The sequence below is a fragment of the Cololabis saira genome, chromosome 13 (assembly GCF_033807715.1).
Source record: "Cololabis saira isolate AMF1-May2022 chromosome 13, fColSai1.1, whole genome shotgun sequence".
NCBI classification, from domain to species: Eukaryota; Metazoa; Chordata; class Actinopteri; order Beloniformes; family Belonidae; genus Cololabis; species Cololabis saira.
The window spans coordinates 19,381,823-19,401,538 of NC_084599.1; the positions used below are offsets into that span (position 1 = coordinate 19,381,823).

Here is a 19,716-nt window from a genome sequence, read left to right on the forward strand (position 1 = left end):
GGAATCCCAGTGTTGTTAAGCTGTAAATGGAAATGCACAGCAAGGCGCAGGGATGGTAGGCTTATTAAAATCTTTTACAATCTTTTCTGTATTACTCATACGTTGTTCAAGGAAAATGGGGTCTTAATACACGGGTCAAAGGGAGACCTTCCCCTTTAAACAGGTGCACATATGGATATCTGTGACACACACATACCTAGAGTTGATAGACTCAGACTTGAAACATAGACTTACAGTTATTTGAACGGAGACCAAGTTTTCCAATTTTGCAGTTATTCCTTACCACAATAGATTTTATATAAACCAACAACATTGTTTAAACCAAAATGTGATCAAAGTAGAGAAATTTAAGTTTAAAAGGTTTCACACAAATCTGGCTTTTACCCTTTTGGAATTACTGCAAAGTACTTTACTGGCCAGATTTGGGTCATTCTCTCATTATTTCAAGACAAATGGAGTGATTAAAAGATTTGGAGGTGACATATTGAGTTGACATTTGGTAGTTGTTTTACTGACAATATGAAGTCCAAAGAGATCTCCACACAAGTGATGGAGGCCATCATTTGGCTGAAAAACAACATACACCTACAAGAAAGAGCAAAAACCTTGGGTGTATAAAGAGAAAGGTTGGTGTATGATTGTCAAAATCTACAATCAAGGGATGCCTCTAAAAATGTAAATACTGGTAACTTTCAAGAATAGGAGAGCCAGATTATATTTTGCCGGAAAACATCTAGCAAAAGCTTCAAACATATGAAACTGATAAACCCTGTATCAGAATGACAGGAAGAGAAAAGTATAGAGGAGGAAAGAAAGGACTCACAATGCAAAACATTTATTGGTGTGACCCCTGACAGAAGGGGAGACTGACAATGACCATAAAGGTGCTACAAATTCAGCTTCAGACCCTTTTAAATGCAAAAGAAAAGAAAAATACATGAAATATTTTCAGTGGCCAAGTCTTAAACTTCAAATTTTTTGCAATTTAAGGTCAGAGCTTGATGGCAGAGACAAGCGAGAGAGAAACGGGTCATAAAAAAACTTAAGAATCCGCCTAAAACTGTTTAGTCTTCCCTGATGTTTCTGACCTCCTCCCAAGATTTGTATGTGTGCATAGTCACAAAGTTAAACCAACTAAGATAATCTCAGATTCCAATGATGTTCCTAGACATATGAGGATATGAGTTACTGTATCAAAAGTGAAAGCTGAATTTAGAAAATGGAAAGATTTGACAGCCAAAACTAATTCCAGTCTGACCAGTGTTGTTCATAGAATGTGAAAAGTTTATTTTTAAAAGAAATAAAGAAAGAATAGACATACTGGATCCCTACAATCAACATTTTAAAATTTTAACTATTTTATAAGCCTTGAAGACAAAATTTTGCATCTTTATTCCCGTGGTGAATCACATGGTACCGGTACTTGCCTTTTAGAAATAAACCTACAGTGTTATTTAGCGGGGTATACTAACAGTCTTAGGTAAATATACTGTTCCATCCATTTTACCCATTTCTTTTGCTTTAACAGTGTTTTGGAAAGTTTTAGTGTTTAGTGAAGTGGAAATTATTAGTATTTTGGAAAATAATGATCTCTTTCTTAGCATTTAATGCTAAGACAGAGATCATTAAAATAATCATTAAAATAATTGCCAAGCTGCTTGACTGCACCACTGATGTCATGATTTCATTATAATGATGCCATCTGAAAAAACTGAACATAACACAGAAGTTAGACTGTGGCTAAGCCTTAACTTTGGTTAAAGCTAAATGTACAAACAAGACTGTACAGAGAGTACACTCTGGGCACTCAAGGGCAATACTTTATTGAGCAATTTCGACCTGATCCATAAAAAAATAAATTGGGTTCTCTGCCACAATCTTCTTGTCGACTCAGAAATAAATATGTGAATGTTTTCCTTAACTTTTATCTTACACATCCCACAGCCTCCTTCTAGAAAAAAATAAAATGAAGGAGGATGCTTTGATTTCAGTGTAGGTTGCAGCGATCCCTGTGTTCCCTACATGTTTATTGTTGGTGCATCTTTGAAGAACAAAAACACCAGAGGGGTCTGAAAAGGCAATGATGCAGACTTGACCTCAGATGTATGTGAAGTGCTGTTTAAACTCCCCTGCATGGTGGTCCAGCACTTTTCAACTATTTCCTTTTAATTTGACACCCATTTAACACCTACACATGTTCAGAAACACACTGAGATGAGAGGGAGCATTTCCAAACAAATCTGAAGAAGCCCACGCCCATGTGGAGATTAAAGTAACCTTTTCCTCTCTGTTCACAGGATTTTTTTTCTCCTGTATCCTCTTTTTCTCCCACAAAAATGTAATATCTGTTGTATCTGTTCAGATGTCTGAAAAGAAACAGTTTATGTTTGTTCTGACAACAGCATCAGAACAGAGACCAGCATGCATTCTTGCTGGATGGGCAGCAAGTTGGCGTTGTCCCTCTCATGCTCTGATCATGCTTCCAGTCCTTAATTTCTGCTTATCAAATGAATATTTCTGCTATCTAATGTTTTGTTTTCTTCTTCCATCGTGATTTGTTTGTAGACTTTTATTATATGATTGCAAGTCATGTAGCATGGTTTTTAAACCATTAGTGTATATCATCATATTGCAGTGTTTATAAAGTGTAATTGCAAGCACATTTGTTTGTGAATGAAAAGAAAAATGACATGATTTTCTACCTGTTTTCTCTATTCTTAGATGAACCTCAAGTTTCCATTTTCCCCTGTCCTCCTTCTCTACTTCCATTTTCTCTTTGCATTTTAAACTACCGGTAACACATTTAGAAAACAAGGGATCTTGAGGTAGATGAATAGACTAAAGGATCCAGGAATAGAGGAGGCCTGAGTGATAACGGATTAGCATGCAGACAAAGACTGGCTACAGTCAAAGATATGATACCATGACTGGAGCCGAGCATTGAAGGCAATCAAAAAGGCCTTTTTTGGTTCAACTTTTGAAATACAACCTAATATATTCACACACAAATATGCATGGAGAGAAGAAAAGAAGGAGAGGGAAAAAACAGACAAACAAATAGAGGATTGACGAGACAGAGATCCAGTGATAATTAAAGAAAAATGCTTTAAAAGGATTACCGGTACGTCTGGAAGGGCTGACAGATAAAGAGATAGGCCTCATCCCAGACGTGGCTCCAGTTAACACAGATAGCGGTAGGAATGGAGTATATTAAGCTGTTACTGTAAAAGGGAATCAGCATGGAAGGGTTATTAAACAGGGGAGTAATTGGATCATTAACTCTGCTTGCAGGAGCCACGTGAGGGCAAACCCCTGCAGTCCTATGGCTCCAAAAAGTCAGGGCTGCTCCTTCAAGCTGATTTTTTTTTAAGGAAACATTTGAAACGTACAAGTGATAACAGCAGACTTGCAAGAAAAAACAAAGAACTTGGGTCAAATGTGCGAGTGGTTGTACGTGGTTTGAAGCCACATTAACATGTTGTTTGTGTCTTAGTTTTATCCCGAGCCAAAAATCACATGGCAGATTTACAGATGAAAATGATGATGGAGATAGAAGCTCAGTCCCAATTAAATATTAATGATGCATTAAGTGGGTTCTGAGTATTGTTTCTACTTCTAAAGTCTTGTTGCCCAGGGACAGCTGTCACTGGGCGGTCAAAAATAAACTGCAGTCTGTAGCGGGATTAAGATAATAGTCCCATGCAGGTTTAACAGCAACAACCGTTTGATTACAATGAAAGATCGACATGATCTCGTTGAAGTATGGGTAATATGTACAGCCTCTCTAACTCTGCATTACACCGTTGGGACATGTAATGTACTGAAATTACAGGCTGCCACCAGGGAAACAGAGAAGATGGAAAATCAATCAGCATCTTTGTCTAAACTGGGCTCACAAATTCTCAGGCAGCAGTGAACACCCAAACTTTTAGCTACTACATAACTTTTTTTTTTAAAGAACATACCTCCAACCTTTTCATCATAGAAGCGCTGGTGTCTTCACATCCACCTGTTGTAGTGCTTGTTATCTTAGGTAAGCAAGTCAATACAGAAGTTTTTAACTTTCCAAAACACCAAGTTTTTACTTTTAAAAACCTTTCATGCTCCCACGACGTGACATAATGCTCATTCCATGTATTCTGACAAACCTCCCTGATACATCTTCTTGTTTCAGTTAAAATTATACAAATAAAAACCATGTCTTGTGTCACTTTGGACTCTTTATGTGTTTGAACAGCTCAACAATGTACAGATGGGACAAAACGGCTTCAGGAAGATGCTGAAAATAACAAAAAAAAAAACGTTTTTGTAGGTTTTTAGTAACATCTTTTAGTACAAAATGGAAAACTAAGCATTCAGAACTAAACGAAGCATTTACTATGAGTAACATTTACACGCAGCAGCATGTTATACACATTATTATCTTTGCAGCCTATTGGCGGTGAATGCAGCAGGGGGGCGATTAGGCAACAGCTGACCTCTCATTACGCCTCGACTAATGGACTAGCTCTGCTCTTGGCTTCAGAAGCATCCCACAATTTATTGTTGGGATACTCCACAAACAAACATACAAGTTCAGCCTCCCACGTGCTCATTCAGATCAATTCAAGATTATTTATATAGCAACTATTACAATACAAGGAATCCTCAGGAGCTTTCCAGAGAGCATGACCCCCAAGGAATTAAAAAAACTCCCATTTAAGGGAAGAAACCTTGAGCAGGGCTTGGCTCACAAGGAGGGACACTCCTGCAGAAGGCCAGTCCGGTAGAGCAGGAAAGGGGAGACAAGAAAGAGAGAATGAAGGACAGAGAAAGGAGAGGCACAAGTATATTGTCAATGGCACAAGATATATTAGTACTCATTATCTGTTAACTGGAGAAGTAATGAGTTCTATGTACATAATACTGATACCCCGGTAGTTGGTGTACTACAGGGACGACTATATAAACAGATGTAGACAACAGACGCTGAGGTGGTCACAGGGTGGGACTGCAGGTCAGCATGCAGCTCCTGAGACTCTGGCCTGCAAACATTTACAGAAGAGACAAATGGGGGGCAGACCAGCACAAGAAACTACAAGAACAATGGAGAACAATTATGGTTATGAGATACTTTTAATCAGTAACTATGGATTGAGCTGAAGAAAGGAAAGTGAAGGAGAGAAGAGGAAAAGGGATAAGGGGCAACGGTCAGTTGGTGTCCCTCTGCAACGTAGGTCTATAGGAGCGTATCTGTGACAAAGACGAGTCTGCTTTAGTCTTGTCCTGTAGCTGCAGCTATGACTACTGGCCCTCACACTAGAGTTTAAATGAAACCTCAGATAAGACAATGTCAGACACGTTTATGTTCTCAGTGTTTAATTTTAAATCTTTGGTTCCATTTGGAGAAAAGATGATGAAAGTGTGTGTTTTAGGGTGGGACTTTCATGATTGACAAGTTTCACTGTGCTTTGTTTCTGCAGTTCTCATTGAAATACATTATGTCACATGGAGTCTTTTCTCCTTCTCATGGTGTCAAACCCACGGTGGTTCAGAGAAATGTGCAAAATGTTCTTCAGCAACAGAAGACCGACAGAAAAACAGGTTGTCACATCCAATTAAAAAAAAAAAAAAATGCTGGAGGGGGGGACGGGACGCTGGTCTCCAGACATCAAAACTGTTCACAAGCCAGTGTGTGTGATCAGAAAATGACTAAGTCTTTTTTTTTCTTTTCCCGCGCAGTCCAGCCACCAAATGATGAAATATTTTACTAATATTTCCACTGTCAACCTCAGTCATGTTCAGGGTGATCACCCCTGGCCAAATAAATACTACTCTGGAAACCATTATTATATTTATAAAATTTCATGACAATCTACCCTACAGTTGTCAAAACATTTCACATAGACTTAAGAGGTAGGGTTGGGGGTTACAGTTCCACTGAAATCAGTAACTCTAAGTCTTTGTGTATATATATATATATATATATATATATATATATATATATATATATATATATATATATATATATATATATATATATATATATATATATATATATATTTCACTTTCACATGCAGCAACAGACCAGCAGAGGCATTTTTGAAAGCCAGCACTATTTTTTTTTTTTTATTGTTCATTTCTAAGTGATCTGCACTAAACGGCTATGAACATTTTATTAACTGTTCCAATAAATGAGCAAATGACGCAGCTTGTCAGTTAATTGGTATATTCCGCTTGCATAAGTACAATAATGAAGAACACACAAATATAAATAGATATACCAACCACCACCCAGACAAAAATGGACTCGGCTCCGTCTAATCCCATCTGATCTTGCCGACGCTGTTGTTAGAAGTCTTCTCTGAGTCCGCAGCCTATGCCAGTGCAGCCTTTGAACACGTCTGCCAAGAAAGTGTAACGCCGCACGCCTCTTTCTTTGACTTTGGAATGATCAGGAACATTGTAATGATAAAATTGGCAGAGGTGAGGAGCTGAGTGGAAGCAGAGGGCCCTGACAGAAAGCAAAGAGGTTTGAATTTTGTCATCATGTTGTTAATAAGGCGCAGGAGAAAGCTGAGGTGTGTGAGTGTTTGAATTCCTGCGTGTGAAGGTATGTGTATATGTGTGAGCACGGTTATGAATTCCTCTGTTACGGCATGTGTGTATCAGCAAAGGTGATGTCAGGCTGCATTACAGCTTATTGCTGGGATGAGTGATGCGCAGGATTATCGGTTGATGGGAGAAATAAAAAGAAGAGCTTTCATCAGCATGGAGCTGAGACCCACATGTTTGATGTTGGACTGAAGGAATAAAATACAACGCGATAGAAGTTGAGGGAGGGCTGGAGGGGAAGCAAGAAGTTGAATGATGACAATAGAGGGTCATTCCAGAGCTGTCCAGAGAACAAGTTAGTTCAGCAGATGAAAAACAAAGTCGGCATTTGAACAATCTCACTATACCACAGTTCCTCTACCGTAACCAAGTGCTACCGTCATGACAACAGTCTATAATCACTCTCTGTGGACAACTTTAATTTTGTATTAAAATTCTTGTTCCATTCTCAAGTTTAATTTATTAAGACATGGTAAAACATTTTGATCATTACAGTAGAATGAAGTAAATGCAAGATGAACAGATGTATTTAACAGAAACCAAAACCAAAATGAAGTCAAACTAATTTCACACCTTTAAAAAAAAAAAAAAAAGCTTGTGATACTACCTTCAGAAGCATTATTATTTTCTCTATGATGTTATTAGTCTTCCACAGTGTTTTAGAGGAATTTTAACCCACTCTGGTTGACAACAGCCCTACATTTCACTAAGCTTTCCCTCCACTTGTGTATCCACAACCGTCCTGAGGTCCCACCACAGCATTGGCCAAGACAGCCGCATAGAAAAGTTGCAACAATTACAAGACACACACGAATCACACAGCAACACAGATTAAATATATTACAAGATAAAAGCATTAAGACTAAGGCTCTGGATTCACGTTAAAACAAGAACAAATGCGGTATGAAGCTGCTCACACAAGTTTTCAAAGATCCAAGGTTGATGAGCCCCTTTAATTTTAGAGTTTTCTGCAATCCATTCCAAGCAGCAGGCGCTGCGTACTTAAAGCAGTTATTGGCAGGGGCATACATATATAAGAGGGCGCCATAATCAAGGCCCAATTCTGTTTGTTGTGTCCTTGAGCCAAACACTTAACTACCCATTGTTACACATAATGCATTAACATGTATGCTAGTGTGATTATGATTGATAAATGCTGTGCCAGTGTATCAGTGACTGTAATTTACACTACAAAGTGCTTTGTTTAATCAAAAACTTTATAAACTTCTATATAAATGCAGTCAATTTCTATTTTGATTTCCTAATGTGTTTTAAGTCATGTTGCTGTGAAGGTATGCAACTGTTTTGAACTTTATTGACTTATGAATAATAAGGGGTCAATGGAAAATGGCCTTATGACCCTTCCCAGACTGACCGGCAACAGCAATTGTTTCTCTAAGATCATTGCTGATGTTTTTCCTCTTTGGCATTGTGTGAGAACACACATGAATTCTCCGTAACTAAAAATCCCCAAAGTATCTGATTTTATGGGAGGTGACCACAACGGCTAATAATCATTTCATCAGCTCCTTTTAATTAGTGGCTCCTGGCTGCTACTTACCCTCATAATTTGAATCAGAGCCGTAAGAGTGTACTCACTTTTTGATGCACCGTTTCAAAGAACTGGTAAGAACCAAAAGGGATTTTTGTGCTTGTTTTGTACTTCAAGACGACTCTCACCTGTCCGAGCTGATCATCTGACGTGGCACCCCACTGAGAAAAACACCAGAGTTTGATGAACATTTGCTTTTAGGATTATTCAGTATCCATACCACACAATCCAGATTAGACAGAAAGACAAGATGAATGCAGCAATGACTCTAGTACTTAAACTTTGTGCTCTGTTCTTCCAATCATGATGACCTTTGTGTTTTTGTGTGCTAGGTCACTTCCTGGGGAACCACAGCGTGCTGCAGATCCTCAGACAGGAGGGCTACGAGATTGTCCACATGCCCTCTGACTATCAAGAAGCAGTAACAGAGTGAGTAAGCAGACAACATTGTACTGTTGCAAATGACAAGACACAACATCATGGGGTTTGACTTAATTTTTGACAATTAGTACCCTTTTCAGATGATTGATGTTATAGTGGTAATAATAGCAGATGCATGTCCAGACCTGTGACTCCCCAGACCTAGGCCTGCCTTCAGTCGTCTAATTCTCTAGAACTGAAGCATTTAACCTCAGTAGATTTATCGGAGCGCAATGCAGATATGATCCAAACTGGGCTCTGTAACAAATGAAGCTCAGCTATGCAGAAAGCCTTTGATACATCATCAGCTCCCTCACCTTCCTCCCTCTGTCCTGTGGCTGCCAAATCAAGCTGCCAGCAGTGCGTCTGCCGGCTCTCCCTACAACACACATGCACACACACGCACACACACGTGTGTCCAGGGTGAATGAGATAATGTGTAATGTCAAGAGGCAAGGGAAGCATGGTTGCAAACACAACAACTCACACGTGTTCGCTTTATCCGAGACTCATGCAGAGATTTTCCTCACATTAACCTTTTTCAATTCCTTTTACTATCTGTGCGTGTACTTCCATTCACTTGAACCAGAAAAAAAATGGGGGGAAAAAAACGAGGTGCAACAAAAGAATCCTTTTATAATAGTACAAAAAAATGCCATTAGGGGCTTTTACACGCTTTTCACTGCAAATTCGAGTTTTAAACGCAGATTCTCTATCTCCCTCCGGTCTGTTTGCACAGTTGGGGCCTTCAGCCAGCAGTGGTTCATGGTTTAAAAGTGGACTGACTTTCTGTGGTCAAGAAACATTAGCGTATGCTGCACACACACAACCACACACTTGTAGCTCCCTGATACAAGGTGACGTGACAGGCTAGAGAAAACACCACAAGATGGCTGCATGAGAGGTGTTTATGAAAACTGTTAGCCTCAGACCCGGAGTGTTTCAAACTGTCTGGCAAAATGTATTAAATAGTGATTTTAAGAATGACTGACTGACAGACGGGGCAGAGCAGAGCTGAGTTTAGGTCTACGGTAGCTTGACCACAGGCTAGAAACTTTCATCACACTGACCAATTCAATGGAACCTGTCTGGGTAGTGAAGTGGACTGAGTTTAAAAAGAAACCATTGCATTTATAAAGAAGGATGAGAAAAGATTTACTCATGAGTGAGCTGTTCTGCTGGAAATCTTGAGTAGAAATCCTTTTCACAGTCCATCATGTACTGTTTAATCAGAATATCAAAGTTTGGCATTAGTATGGAAAGTCCCTGTACATTTCTTTCTTGCATTTCTTTACTTTCCTTCAGCTTTAATTCCAGTATGACTCATAAACATCTTTTTTCACTTTAACTAGAAACCCGTGAAAGTCAATATGCTGCATGAGTGGCATATCAGGAGGAAAAAAGCAAATAAATAAATAAATAGATACAATTTATGAGTAATAGGTGAAGGAAAGATGAGCATGGTAAAAACTAGCGAGACTGGCCAGAGATTCTGGGTGGTCTTTTTTGGTTAGATGTTAGTTTGGATAGATAATGCAGTGTGGCCACGAGAGTTACTACCTCTGATGTTGCCTGCTGGCTATTTCAGCCACCCAGGACAGCATTAATAAGGCAAAGCTTTCCTGGTGGTGTTCATGTCCTTGATTGAAGTTAGGGGTTGGCAGTGGGAAGCAAGAGAGTGGTCAGAAACCGCAGAAAAAACAACATTCAAAAGCAGCAGGTTAAAAGTCTTTAAAAAAAAAAGTGCACAGAGACATACAAAACAGGCTTGTTATTTCTCATCTGGTGTGTAAGTAAAATGCTTTAGTGAAACCTCCTGATTATGCCAAGATTTATACAATGAAAAATTAGTATTAATTGACTCCATGCGTGTGTTCTTTGTCTCATCTCCTTCTGTTCCAGGAGTAAATCAGATCCAGAGCCGTCTGTGACGGAGTCCAGCAAGGAGAAGTCTGAAAGCAGCACGGCGGCTCCCACCAACAACTCCACCAGTCAGGAGATGGAGCAGGAGCTGGAAGAGCCCGGTGACATGCCTGGCCTCGTAGGGGAAGAGCTGCCTCACATGCTGCTCCCCGACAGCCTGAGCCAGCTCGAGGAGTTTGGACGGCACAAACGGCCCCGCAAAACTCACCGCGGCCTTGGGCGGCCCCGTCTCTTCAGCGACTTGTGGGTTCGCATGGGTGATGGGTGAGACATCTGTCATAATCACTTTACTCAACTCTTTGAAGTTGTTCATATTATGCAAGTCTAATTCCAAAAACGTTTAAAGCAGTGAAATGTATAAGGAAAAATGACAGTTTCAGGAGTTTTGGAAGAGAAATGTTGCCCCATTCTATTCTGACATCGGATTCAAACCGCTCAGCAATTCCAGGTCTTTGTTGTTTGTATTTTTTCATGATATATCAAATGTTTTCAACTGGTAAAAAGGTCTGGGCTGAAGGCAGACCAGTCCTGCACCTGGATTCGTCTACCAGGGCATGTTTTTGTGATGAGTACAGTTTTCACAATGTTGTGTTGAAAGATGCAAGGCTGGAAAGACGCTTGGACGGGAGCACGTGTTGCTCTAAAAGTATTACACTTTCAGCACATTTCCTTTCCATATGTGCAAGCTGCCCACTCCGTAGTCCATGTGGAGCTGCCCAGGCAAGCAGGCTGTTATATCGCCTGAACTGAAGGCTGAAAACAAGTTGGATGGTTCCGCCCCCCCTTTTTTTCCATCCAGAGGAGGTAGTGTCTAAAAGGAATTGCCAATTTTGATTTGTCTCAACAGAGGACAGTTTTCCAGTTTGCCTCGCTCTGTTTTGTATTAAAGTAACTTTGGCCCAGAGAAGATATGGTTTCTTCCTATTGTTATAGAGCTCTAACCTGCATTTAAATGGCACATGAAACTAGGGTTTGTGACAGTGACGTGAGACGTGCTTGTTTTTAAGTCCCCTGGAGGACACAAACACCACCTTCATCCAGTGTGGATTTTCAGCCTTTTCTCTTGCGCACAGAGATTTCTCCACATTTTCAGAATCTTTTGATAAAATAATTTAACCTAGATGGCAAGATATTCCAAGTCTTTTTCTACAAATTGCAGTTTTTCTACAGTAGCGAATCTCTGTCCATCATCATGGGTGGAGACTTCGCCTCTCCAGGATGCTCTTTTTGTGCCTGATCTTTTCATTGACCTGTTGCCACTAAACCTAGTTACGTGCAAGATGTTTCTTTTTAGTGCTACTCATTTTTTCAGTCTTCCAACGCCATTTCCCAACTTTAGTGAGATATTTTGCTCAAAATGAGCTAATACTAAATCATTAGAATGTGTTTTTATTTGTAATTTGCACAATGAAATGAAGGTTTTACATACTTAAATTTGTCTTAAACATGCTGTAATTATAGACTAAAGATTTTGTCATAGCTTCTTTACCAGAGGTAATGTTAATGATGATGTGAATATTTATGCACTCATAAATAAAAGATGTTTTGAATACAGAAAGAATATGCTGTTTAAGCAAACTGGTGCTGGTTTACATTATATGTTGCGAATTCAGACATGGAATCAGTATCAGTTCTCTCAAAATAAAAAAACAAAACACAAACTTTGTATCCTTGTCTTTCCTCCAGTGCAACGCCACCACCCAACATAAGGATAATCAACGGTTATGTGACAGTGGAGCCACCACTCACCCACCAGGAGCTGCGCAGATGGGTGGAGATCTATAATGCCGAGCGGCACCAAGCTTCCTCCGTCTCTACATCACCCAGCCCCAGCTCAGCCGGGCCGGGTCACCGCTCCCTTGCTCTGTCTTGTATTCTAGCCTGGCTTTTATCACACGTGCTGCTCACCTCCTGACCACAAGACAGCATTATCTCACAGACAAACACTTAAGACCCCGATGTATCCATTCCAGAGCAGGAGAGCGTCTGATAAACACAAGCACGGAAGGCCATCATCAGCACACAACTGGAGAGCAGTTTCAGTCAGGACATGACGTCTTCGGTCGGGACAGTCTTGCAGTCTGTCTCCATCGCAGGGGGGAGATCTGCTCCAGCCTGAAGGAATGTCAAATACATAAAAACGTTCCAGTTTCAAAATGTGTGAAATAGGGCTCCCAGCCATGGCACAAGCGATGGATGCACTGTACTGGACTGAACATGGGAGTCCCATCCTCATCTAAGTATTAAAATAACAAACAATTAGAAACATGAAGAATTGTAATTTTGAAGAGCTGAAGTCTGTTCTACCTATTGAAACTAATACTGTATAGGATAACTAAATTTACCTTAATAATAAGAATAAAACATATTAATGATTGTTATAACTCTATGATAAAAGGGTTCATTTCATACAGTACTACGTATGAGGACTCGGTCGCCACTTTGTAAATTGTGCATTTTGTTCATAAAGAATATTGTATATTTATTATTTCTGAAGAAAGAAAAGATTATATTTTCTGGTTATTTGAAGATGAATGAAAAAAATAAATTAAAACTTTTGAAGTGCCTCTTGACTTTTTCCTTACACTACACATATAAATAGAGGAAGCAACTAACAGAAAAGAAATGAATAAACAACACCTTTCTGTGAGCCAAAAGAAGAGACAGAGTCGTGTGCATAATTTTACTTTGCACATATAAACTGTAACTGTGAAAGGAGGACAAATGTGCAACAAGTAATCTTAAACTGCCATCTGCTGGTTGACATTTAAAAGACTGATGGAATTTAAAACCACCCTGAGTCTGTACTGTACAATAAATTACTACGGTAATAACTTTGAATGAGACCAGCCATTAATGTCTATACCTACTTCATCAAGACTGAGCATTTAGCATCACCAGTCAATCTAATAAAAGTCTTTGGAGTATGGGAATTACTTGGAGCAAAATTATACTGTAATGTGGAGAACATGCAAAGTCAACACATCAGGGTCTCAGCTGATCCCTGCTATAGTACTAAGAACACCTCCACCGGGATTTAAGATACTGTAAAAAATGTATGAATTGAGGCCACCCAACATTTTAACGATATTAAGAGATTCCCCTCGGTCTGCAGAGAAAAGCATCTCTTCTTAACATGTTAAGCTGCCCTTTTCCCACTACTGTTTAAAGTACCTTCCATGACAGAGCCTCTTTTTTATAAAAACTTATGGAAGCTCTACAAAAGGTATGGGACTTTTAAGTGCTTTTTTTCTTCAGGGAAAAGGAAACTATTAATATCTGTGCAATGAAGAGATTTAAAAACCTAACTTTTCTGGGTTGGCCACTCCTAATAACTAATGTTGAGTAAAATGGACAATAAATGGCATTCTAGTAGAGAGAGAGAGAGAGAGAGAGAGATTGATTAAAGACACGGTTTTTCACCATACATACGAAACATACATTACAGTTTTTTCTGAATGCTTAAGTACATTTTTTGTAACATTGGCTATTTTTGCTAAACCCTACACACAAATGAGAAAACCTTTCACCAAATTATCAAAACGTTATAGTTCTCTTGTAAAAGCAAACACAGTTTGATTATCTCTACACACCTTAGTAAAAATGGTGTTTTCATATCAGACAGTAAACACATGCCATCATTTACTAAGCACATAATGTGCCAACTACACACTGATGGTATGAATACAAAACACATCTGGCTTTTGCTTTTTCTGTGCACAAGGTAGGCTAGGTCAGTTTGAGGTCATACTTTTGTCATAGTTCTGTAAACACACAGGGATCCAAACTTCAAGTATTGGTGTTTATTCACACTCGTCAAAACAAAGACACAGTACAGAACACAAAATAATAAATTCACAAAAAAAAGACAATCAGTTTACATCATGCCGTCTCTCTGGGTCCGGCCACAAAATCTCATCCACATCGCATGCGATGTCCTCCAGTCCAAGGGACCGGGGAAAATACCTCCTTGCATGCCGTATCCAGGCCTGACATGATGCCTGATGCCAATCAGATTTACAGTACAGTTTTTTCTGAATCCTTAAGTACATTTTTTGCAACATTGGCTATTTTTGCTAAACTCTACACACAAATGAGAAAACCTTTCACCAAATTATCAAAACTTTATAGTTCTCTTGCAAAAGCAAACACAGTTTGATTAACTCTTCACACCTTAGTAAAAATGGTGTTTTCATATCAGACAGTAAACACATGCCATCATTTACTAAGCACATAATGTGCCAACTACACACTGATGGTATGAATACAAAACACATCTGGCTTTTTTCTTTTTCTGTGCACAAGGTGGCTAGGTCAGTTTGAGGTCATACTTTTGTCATAGTTCTGTAAACACACAGGGATCCAAACTTCAAGTATTGGTGTTTATTCACACTCGTCAAAACAAAGACACAGCACAGAACACAAAATAATACATTCACAAAAAAAAGACAATCAGCCATCATGCTGTCTCTCTGGGTCCGGCCACTAAATCTCATCCACATGGCATGCGATGTCGTCCAGTCCAAGGCACCGGGGGAAAATACCTCCTTGCATGCCGTATCCAGGCCTGACATGATGCCTGCTCAATATCTCCACATGCCTCCTCCATTGCCTGTAAAAGGGCTGCGTGTTGATGGGGAAGGCGGTCGTGGACTTTCCAGCGCCAGGCAGAAAAGAACTCTTCAATTGGATTTACAGTAAGAATGGAGAGTATGGGAGGAGGTTGAGTGCCATGAAGAGTGGGTGATCAGTAAACCAGTTGCGGACCAAAGCAGCCCTATGGAAACTAACATTGTCCCATATGATGACATATCAGGTCTGCTCTGGCCCTTCCTTTTCCCCCTCCTCGTCCTCCTCTTGCTGCTCCTTGTCCTCTTCCGGTAACTTCCTCTAAACCTCTTGCTTCTTCACCTCCACGTCCTCTTCCTCCAACTCCTCTGATTCTTACTCTTCTTGCTCCTTCCATTGTACTCCACACAGACAGCTTACCTGTGGCTTATTTATAGTGCTTAGGCTGATTGCAAAGTGAACTAATTCTCTAAAATTGTTTTCACATGTGAAAGTGTGCCAGACAGTTGGCAAAATAGTGTAAATAATAGCCATACATGTGTATAATTTTGCTAAGAGTGTTTTGGAAATTTGGCAATTGAGTGTAAGCAGTGAATTGTGCCTACAGTTTTGAAAAGTGTGTGTTACAAAATTACAAACTGAGTGCAAAGCAGTATTTGTGCTTTTAATTTCGCTAACTCAGTGAGTGGTTTTGCTATGTGTGTTAATAGTTTTAGAAATTGTGCTACAAGAACATAATTAGCGCCTAAGCTTTCAGAAAAAACTGTAAGAATGGAGAGTATGGGGGGAGGTTGAGTGCCATGAAGAGTGGGTGATCGGTAAACCAGTTGCGGACCAAAGCAGCCCTATGGAAACTACTGTAACATTGTCCCATATGATGACATATCGGGTCTGCTCTGGCCCTTCCTCTTCCCCCTCCTCGTCCTCCTCTTGCTCCTCCTTGTCCTCTTCCTCTAACTTCCTCTAAACCTCTCGCTTCTTCACCTCCACGTCCTCTTCCTCCAATTCCTTCACCTACACGTCCTCTTCCTCGGCCTCCTCTGATTCTTACTCTTCTTGCTCCTTCCATTGTACTCCACACAGACAGCTTACCTGTGGCTTATTTATAGTGCTTAGGCTGATTGCAAAGTGAACTAATTCTCTAAAATTGTTTTCACATGTGAAAGTGTGCCAGACAGTTGGCAAAATAGTGTAAATAATAGCCATACATGTGTATAATTTTGCTAGGAGTGTTTTGGAAATTTGGCAATTGAGTGTAAGCAGCGAATTGTGCCTACAGTTTTGCAAAATGTGTGTTACAAAATTACAAACTGAGTGCAAAGCAGTATTTGTGCTTTTAGTTTGGCTAACTCAGTGAGTGGTTTTGCTATATGTATTAATAGTTTTAGAAATTGTGCTACAAGAACATGATTAGCGCCTAAGCTTTCAGAAAAAAACTGTAAACATGTCAATCTAAAACATGCAGCTGCCATGAATGTCGCTGCCGCTGCAGTTACTATGTTTTACCACTAGATGGCGCGAGCCCCACATAATAGCGTCAACAATGCAGCAGCAGCAACGCACTCAGCGCTGCAGAGGGAAACTTATTGGGTTTATAGGCCTCAAACTCAGCCGTGGAACAAAATACGTCCACAGAAACGTGCAGGCACTGTCAGTTTGGATACTTTGCAACAGTGGTCTTCAATTCCGGTCGTCGTGGGCCGGTGTCCTGCACGTTTTAGATGTCCCTCTGCTTTAACACACCTAATTAATTAGCCTAATGGTCGTCATCGGCATGTCATCAAGGTCTGCACACGTCTGATAATGACGCAATCATTTGTATCATGGTGTGCTGAAGCAGAAAAACATCTAAAACATGCAAGACACCGGCCATCGAGGACCCCTGCTCTACAGAGTCCACGCAGGAAACATTTCGAACGATTAAATACAATAATTTAAATGATCAAAGTTTGCATTGAAAGCTCATGAAAACTACATTCTTCAAACACATGATCGCAAATAAAACAAATACATAAATATATATCTCTAAATATTGCTTGTAGTATTTTTTGTTCATTCTATAATCAAATTAAAATCAAAATTAAACGTACTTACCCTTTTCAAGTTATAAAAATAAATGATTTAATTGTTGGTTTAAAAAATAAATGATTAAAACCAGTGCTTAAGTTTTAATTTAAATTATTCCAAGCATTATACATTTTATTTCAGTTCCATTCACATGTCAAGTTGATTTAAATTAAATGGCATGCTTATGCAGTAATTCATAATTAGACTTATTGTGGCTTTTTGTAAAATCCATTATTCCACATTTATTGATATGTATACGCAAAAAATACAGTCAATGCATAAGACAGAGTGAAATGTATGATTTAACGAATATTAATGTGCATGTCAAAATACACAAAATAAATACATTTATACAATAAATAAATTAGTAAAATATACACTGTATAAAGTAGAGTAAGAGGTTTAAACTTTACAGAGGAAAAAAATAATAAAATGCTATTAAATGTCACTGAGCTCAATAATTACTGCTTATGCTATATTCACAACAACACATTTGTTTTCAGGAGAGATGCCTAATCTTAAAGAATCATCTGATAAGGTGCAACGAAAAAAGAGAAAAGCTACTTTTTTTTGATAGAACAAACAGCTCCTTAAGCCAAGACAGGACAATATTTGCCTTAGCTAGAATACCATTTTCCCTGGGCTTTGGGGTGTTGTTTGAGGGAGTGGGGGCCTTGACAGCGTGCTCTGAGGGCTGACCCTCACTCCGCCAGGGACGCGCCGTCAGCCGCATATAAATAAAAGATTACACTGGAAAATCAATTTCTGAGCAAACTCATTAAAAATGCCCCTCACCTTAAATGATTCCCATTTCCTTCCATTCAACCTGTTAAAGGCTCGCTGTCCCTGAGACCGAACACCCTGCCCCCTCATCCCCACCACAAGCCCCTCGTCCAGCCCCTTGTCTCCCCTCCCTCCTGCCTCGGTTCCATCCTTCCTTCACCCTGTTGCTCTCCCCCTGTGGTAATTACTTGCACAAGTCGTGTTTTGCCCTTTGATTCGCACCGTTTCACAAATGAAGGTTAAGTTTGTTTAACCGTGGTGGATTTGCCAGTCATGTTAGAGCATATAATGTGGCAGGTCCTTGGTTTCTCCACACACCTCAGACGCCCCCTGGTCTACCCACCCCTCTCCTCCACTTCTCCCAATCTCCTTCCCTGTTGGACTGGGCCTCTTAGGGACTCCAAGGTTAAGGCTTAGTGGGCCTGGGGAAAACCTGCGGTGGAACAGGCTTTCAGACCCACTCAAAGGGGACCAGGAAGTTGTTAAAAATCACCTCTGGTAAAAGGATTAGGAATCAAACTGGGGTGTTTTCCCTGAGAGGACATTAAAGTGCTCACTGACAGCTCACAACTCACTGAAGGATGGGAGGACAGAAATAAGGGGTCATCTGTTAACTTGTTGTTGGACGGAGGCAACAACTGTCAACATTTTAAATGACACGGTGATGCTTAAATGCAAAACAGCAGGCAAGAAGTGTTGCAGCTTAATCTGTGATCAATACCTAATAAAGCGTGACTGGAGACAAGGAGAACATCAGTCGTAGGTGGCTGGAGCTGTGGAGAGCATTTCAATAGCATCATGCTTTGACTTTTGGGCTGCAGTATAATAGCCAGAGGAAGTAGTTAAACACACAAACCTGACAACTGGTGACCAGTCCAAATCCATTTTCTCTCAGCTAACTGTGTCTATTGTAACAACACACTGTGGTTCCCTATGGTTGCTGCTGAGGGATGTTTATACATTTTTTTTTTTTTTCTAAGCAGTACATCTGTAATTATGACTCCCAGCCACCGTCTGCCTGGCCTTGCAATGTCCTGTGTGGCGAGCACAGCTTTGATTCTCTGTCATACTGAGGGCAGCCATAAAGCTTTGGGAAAACAAAAGTGTGTTTAGTCCCAGGGCAGATAGCTCCTCTCTCTTTAGATAATCCCACTGATAGTGGTGTGAAATCTGCACTGTTTGGAAGGCTCTGCTAACTCTGAGCCCATCTGTGTTTGTGCTGGTTGAGACATTATTTTCTCCCTTTGTCCAAATCCCCTTGAAGATGTGCAGCTTTGAGCGGCAGAATCGAGGCCCGTGACCTTTCAACAGCATTAAGACAGGTCAGGTGCAAGTGTCACGAGCGAGACGGTATCTGCTGAAGATATAAATTGTTATTGGTTTTATAAATGTAAACTCAAAATTAAAAAAAGGAAAAACAGCAATAACTTTTATGTAGAATTATAGCAACACTGTAAACATGCATCTCTGTGATTGCAGCTCCAATTACATTTTAAAGAAAAGAAAAAGACTTTCCAGTGTTTGTGCCACTTATTTGGTTTGACAAGTTTAATAAATAAATAAAATCACTGTAAGTTCAAAGCTAAAAAGGATGAACTTAACAAACTTCCACTTGTTTCTTTTTTCATGAATAAAAAATACATTTTAAAATCACCAGAGTAGAAAATGTTTTAAGTATATATTGCAAATGCTTTTCAAAGTACACACTGTTTGATATAAAACTTACATGCATTTATTACTGAGAGTAACCATGTGCTTCAAAAGAAACCTAAACAGACATTTTGCACTAGACTTTTGTTGTGTAATAC

At 39.7% G+C, this 19,716-nt stretch overlaps 1 protein-coding gene across 1 annotated transcript in view; it reads left to right on the plus strand.

Moving 5' to 3' along the window:
• Positions 1 to 13,031, plus strand: part of trabd2b (TraB domain containing 2B) — a 71,565-nt gene extending 58,534 nt beyond the window's left edge. Inside the window, exons 5-7 of the mRNA XM_061737122.1 lie at positions 8,479 to 8,575; positions 10,469 to 10,753; positions 12,176 to 13,031. Coding sequence (XP_061593106.1) covers positions 8,479 to 8,575; positions 10,469 to 10,753; positions 12,176 to 12,404 — 611 coding nt within the window. The 3' untranslated portion in view covers positions 12,405 to 13,031. The remainder of the gene's footprint in view (positions 1 to 8,478; positions 8,576 to 10,468; positions 10,754 to 12,175) is intronic.
• Positions 13,032 to 19,716: the final 6,685 nt, after the last annotated feature.